This window comes from Palaemon carinicauda, chromosome 18, assembly GCF_036898095.1.
Source record: "Palaemon carinicauda isolate YSFRI2023 chromosome 18, ASM3689809v2, whole genome shotgun sequence".
NCBI classification, from domain to species: domain Eukaryota; kingdom Metazoa; phylum Arthropoda; class Malacostraca; order Decapoda; family Palaemonidae; genus Palaemon; species Palaemon carinicauda.
In genome coordinates this window covers 8,872,709-8,878,631 of record NC_090742.1, presented here as the reverse complement: position 1 = coordinate 8,878,631, position 5,923 = coordinate 8,872,709, and the positions used below count along the sequence as shown (strand labels likewise).

The following is a 5,923-nucleotide window of genomic DNA, read 5'->3' as shown; positions in this document are numbered from 1 at the left end:
AATAATACTGAACGTCCGGACTGTAAATGATACAAATGATGCAAATACTAGATAAAAGAAAAATTCATGAGTGTGCAAATTTATGATGGATAAATTAATTCTGCATGTAGAAATAAGTTGAGATTTTGGATATTATATTTGGTATTGTTGGAGATAACATGGATACATGAATTAATATATGAGGATTATCTGCATGCAGTGTCCATTATATATATATATATATATACATATATGTATACATATATATATATATTATACATGCATACATACACTCGCACACACACGTACACACACACACACACATACACACACACACACACACACATATATATATATATATATATGTGTGTGTATATATATATATATATATATATGTATACATATATGTATATATATTACTGTACATATAAATGTGTATATATATATATATATATATGTATATATATATATATATATATATTAGAGAGAAAGAGGCAGAGAGAAAGAAACATATCCTGAAGGGTATTCACATATTTTTCATACTCAATATATATTTTCTCATTAATTCTGAAACGAAAACCCATCTCAAATCAGAAAAAACTTTCTTGTAAAATCCACTTAGAAAACTGCTTCATTATTCCATGCTTAAGTACAAGTTTTCTTTCCTTATTCTTTCTAATCAGAGGAAGGCAATTCGGGACGAAGATCTGGATTTTATTCACATTGTAAAACTTAGGATGATTATTCATCTCGCAGTTGAAGGAATGTCTGAATGGATGTCTTCTGGAATGTCTGAATATATGTATTCTGGAATGCCTCAACGGATGTCTTCTGGAATGTCTGAATGGATGTCTTCTGGAATGTCTAAATGAATGCCTTCTGGAACATCTGGTTGGATGTCTTCTGGAATGGCTGAAGGTATGTCTTCTAGAATGTCTGAATGGGTGTCATCTGGAATGTCTGAATTGATGTCTTATGGAATGTCTGAATGGATGTCTTCTGGAATGTATCATTGGATGTCTTCTGGAATGTCTGAATGGGTGTCATCTGGAATGTCTGAATGGATGTCTTCTGGCATGTCTGAATTGATAACATCTGGAATGTCTGAATGGATGTCTTCTGGAATGTCTGAATGGGTGTCATCTGGAATGTATGAATGGATGTCTTCTGAAATGTCTGAATGTATGACTTCTGGAATGACTGAATGGATATCTTCTTGGATGTCTGGATGGATGTAATCTGGGATCCCTGAATGTCTGAACGTATGACTTCTGGAATGTCTGAATAGATATTTTCCGGAATGTCTGAATGGATGTCTTCTGGAATGTCTGAATGGATGTCATCTGGAATGCCTGAATGGATGTCTTCTGGAAAGGCTGAATGGATGTCTTCTGCAATGTCTGATTGGATGTCTTCTGGAATGTCTGAATGGAGGCCTTCTGGAATGTCTGAATGGATGTCATCTGAGATGTCTGAATGTATGTTTTATGGAATGTCTGAATGGATGTCTTCTGGAATGTCTGAATAGATGTCTTATGGAATGTCTGAATGGATGTCTTCTGGAATGTATCATTGGATGTCTTCTGGAATGTCTGAATGGGTGTCATCTGGAATGTCTGAATGGATGTCTTCTGGCATGTCTGAATTGATGACATCTGGAATGTCTGAATGGATGTCTTCTGGAATGTCTGAATGGGTGAATGTATGAATGGATGTCTTCTGAAATGTCTGAATGTATGACTTCTGGAATGACTGAATGGATATCTTCTTGGATGTCTGGATGGATGTAATCTGGGATCCCTGAATGTCTGAACGTATGACTTCTGGAATGTCTGAATAGATATTTTCCGGAATGTCTGAATGGATGTCTTCTGGAATATCTGAATGGTTGTCATCTGGAAAGGCTGAATGGATGTCTTCTGCAATGTCTGATTGGATGTCTTCTGGAATGTCTGAATGGATGCCATCTGGAATGTCTAAATGAATGTCTTCTGGAATGTCCGAATGGATATCTTCTTGAATGTCTGAATGGATGCCATCTGGAATGTCTGGATGGATGTCTTCTGGAATGGCTGAATGTATGTCATCTGGAATATCTGAATGGTTGTCATCTGGAATGTTTGAATGGATGTCTTCTGGAATGTCTGAATGGATGTCTTCTTGAATGTCTGAATGGATGCCATCTGGAATGTCTGGATGGATGTCTTCTGGAATGGCTGAATGTATGTCATCTGGAATATCTGAATGGTTGTCATCTGGAATGTCTGAATGGATGTCTTCTGGCATGTCTGAATTGATGACATCTGGAATGTCTGAATGGATGTCTTCTGGAATGTCTGAATGGGTGTCATCTGGAATGTATGAATGGATATCTTCTTGAATGTCTGAATGGATGTTATCTGGAATGTCTGGATGGATATCTTCTGGAATGACTGAATGTATGTCATCTGGAATATCTGAATGGTTGTCATCTGGAATGTCTGAATGGATGTCTTCTGGAATGTATGAATGGATGCTATCTGGAATGTCTGGATGGATATCTTCTGGAATGGCTGAATGTATGTCATCTGGAATATCTGAATGGGTGTCATCTGGAATGTCTGAATGGATATCCCCTGGAATGTCTGAATGAATATCTTCCGGAATGTCTGAATGGATGTCATCTGGAATGTCTGAATGGATGTCTTCTGGCATGTCTGAATTGATGACATCTGGAATGTCTGAATGGATGTCTTCTGGAATGTCTGAATGGGTGAATGTATGAATGGATGTCTTCTGAAATGTCTGAATGTATGACTTCTGGAATGACTGAATGGATATCTTCTTGGATGTCTGGATGGATGTAATCTGGGATCCCTGAATGTCTGAACGTATGACTTCTGGAATGTCTGAATAGATATTTTCCGGAATGTCTGAATGGATGTCTTCTGGAATGTCTGAATGGATGTCATCTGGAAAGGCTGAATGGATGTCTTCTGCAATGTCTGATTGGATGTCTTCTGGAATGTCTGAATGGATGCCATCTGGAATGTCTAAATGAATGTCTTCTGGAATGTCCGAATGGATATCTTCTTGAATGTCTGAATGGATGCCATCTGGAATGTCTGGATGGATGTCTTCTGGAATGGCTGAATGTATGTCATCTGGAATATCTGAATGGTTGTCATCTGGAATGTTTGAATGGATGTCTTCTGGAATGTCTGAATGGATGTCTTCTTGAATGTCTGAATGGATGCCATCTGGAATGTCTGGATGGATGTCTTCTGGAATGGCTGAATGTATGTCATCTGGAATATCTGAATGGTTGTCATCTGGAATGTCTGAATGGATGTCTTCTGGCATGTCTGAATTGATGACATCTGGAATGTCTGAATGGATGTCTTCTGGAATGTCTGAATGGGTGTCATCTGGAATGTATGAATGGATATCTTCTTGAATGTCTGAATGGATGTTATCTGGAATGTCTGGATGGATATCTTCTGGAATGACTGAATGTATGTCATCTGGAATATCTGAATGGTTGTCATCTGGAATGTCTGAATGGATGTCTTCTGGAATGTCTGAATGGATGCTATCTGGAATGTCTGGATGGATATCTTCTGGAATGGCTGAATGTATGTCATCTGGAATATCTGAATGGGTGTCATCTGGAATGTCTGAATGGATATACCCTGGAATGTCTGAATGAATATCTTCCGGAATGTCTGAATGGATGTCATCTGGAATGTCTGAATGGATATCCTCTGGAATGTCTGAATGGATGTCATCTGGAATGTCTGAAAGGATGTCATCTAGAATGTCTGAATGGATGTAGTCTGGAATAAGGAGAGATGGAAACACGCTAATTAGAAATTCAGGATTCATTTTAGTCTACTTCTTCCTCAGATTAGGTAGATGTTGGAAAAGAGAAATATCGTAAGCGAAAATGGAGCATTATCTTTCTACTTTGAAAATGCTTATTTTTTGGTGTTTAAATGATGAACAGGTAATGTATAGAGAGAGAGAGAGAGAGAGAGAGAGAGAGAGAGAGAGAGAGAGAGAGAGAGGAATTCAAAATCAACGCTCGCCCCGTCTACATCTACTTAATTCAATTCTCAACGGACCAAAGTCAGTTTCCCGGCTCCCTCATTTCCTCTTACTCCTCAGCATGTAACTTTTCCGACAAAGACGCCATAAATATTCATTGCCCTGCGAGGCACCCGCCATTTAGGAAGACGTATTTTATATGCTCTCGCAATTAGCCGGTGTGGGTTCTACAGACGGACACAATAGCAGCGGCTAAAAGGGAGTTTCTACGAATCTCGGCCTCGGAGGAAATCTCATTTAATGGAAGAAGAGGAATTTTGTAGAATGGTTAATCACGACGTTTCTGTAGCTTAGAGGTCGATGTAGTTAATGGGGTGATTAGCTGGTTCCTTCTGTGTTACAGATTTGTTATTGTAAACTACACTGTTAGAAATCTGCATTTTAAAAAAACGTAAAAATCCTGGAATAAATGTTGCCAGACATCTGCCGTTTTAAAACGGGAAAATATTGGCGTAAAGGAGAGATATTACAAGATAAGGTAAAATTACGGGCGGATATATTTTACTGAAATACGGATGAGAACAGTAGATTATTACGGAGAACTTCCGATTAAAATTGCGTCTTTCTTTAACATTGTACAGAGCGCACAGTAATTTGGTCTTTCTTTTGTATCTCTTCCATATTTCGAGAATGTTATCTGAAAACACAGATTCTACTGCGATATGTACAATGGTTCGTTAAAATATTGCTTCCTGCTCTTAAGAAACATATATTTTTATCTCTAGTAAAATGTATCTATCATTTGCTACATTTTAACAAGTAAGAGATATAGCTCTTCTCTGTGAACAATATTATATTTCCTTGGGCTACAAAGAAAATTTTTTTCACTTGCAAAGTTGAATGGAAAGGTAACATTTTAAATCGACCTAGAAGCCATTTTGCAGAAAATTAGTGCAAAGCACCACAAGTTACCTATGTAAAAACAGTAGTAATTTCCTTACTTTATGCAAAGTAGAAGCCAGTAATAGTTTTCATGATAAACACACAAAGATTGCTAGAAATCAGTTTGTTTCCGACAGATGCTGAGCTTCACTTTAATTCTTTATTTAATATATAATCTAGACGGCCTTTGTGACTTACTTAGGAAACATGTTTCCTCTCATCTGTTCGAGCCATTTAAAGGCTTAAAAGGCCGCTCATGAATGACAGAGGTAAGGGACAATGCCTTACCTAGTAGGACAGTAACCATACCCCTCTCCACCCAAGCTAGGACTAGGGAGGGCCAGGCAATGGCTACAGATGACTCATCAGGTAGACCTATAGGCTTCCCCAAAATCCCCATTCTTAACTCACAAGGATGATGAGGTTGCAGACACTACAAGAAAGTATCGAGCTTGAGCGGCACTAGAACCCCAGTCTGACAGAACGCCAGGCAGGGACGTTTCCGATAGACCACCACAACCTCTTAAGATTTTCCTTAAAAGATAAACGTATCATTTTCGTTTTAAGGGAAATCTTGCGTCACTATCTTTCTCCATAAGTCCATATACGAAAATTAATTTCATGATCTACATATATTTACCTTTTCCATTTCTCTTTGATTTACAGCCATATATTAAACAATCTGCTCAATACTATCCTTGACATTAAGAATCAAGGTATTTTATCTCCAGTATAGTTCAAGGTTTTAGAGGAGCCTATAGGTCTACCTGCTGATTCACCAGCAGCCATTGCCTGGTTCCCTCCTTGTCCTAGCTTGGGTGGGGAGGGATAGGAGAACTTCTTAGTTTACACTCCATTTGGTAATGATGACAGTAAGTCTTTTCATTTTTACAAACATATGAGTAATTTTTCCGCCTTTTTTAAATGTGCTGGATTTTTTTTTCTCATTTTCGTTTCTTCATCTGTGTTTACAGTC

At 37.9% G+C, this 5,923-nt stretch overlaps 2 protein-coding genes across 2 annotated transcripts in view; one reads left to right on the top strand and one right to left on the bottom strand.

The window, feature by feature from the left end:
- The first annotated feature begins 851 nt into the window (after positions 1 to 851).
- On the top strand, positions 852 to 1,217 carry LOC137658044 (fap1 adhesin-like). The gene has a single exon (XM_068392759.1). It carries the CDS (start codon positions 852 to 854, stop codon positions 1,215 to 1,217), a length of 366 nt encoding a protein of 121 aa, XP_068248860.1.
- A 331-nt stretch (positions 1,218 to 1,548) lies between these two features.
- LOC137658043 (clumping factor A-like) overlaps positions 1,549 to 5,923 on the bottom strand; it is a 14,987-nt gene continuing 10,612 nt past the window's right edge. Inside the window, exon 2 of the mRNA XM_068392758.1 lies at positions 1,549 to 3,794. Within this exon, the coding sequence (XP_068248859.1) occupies positions 1,549 to 3,794 (2,246 nt within the window). The remainder of the gene's footprint in view (positions 3,795 to 5,923) is intronic.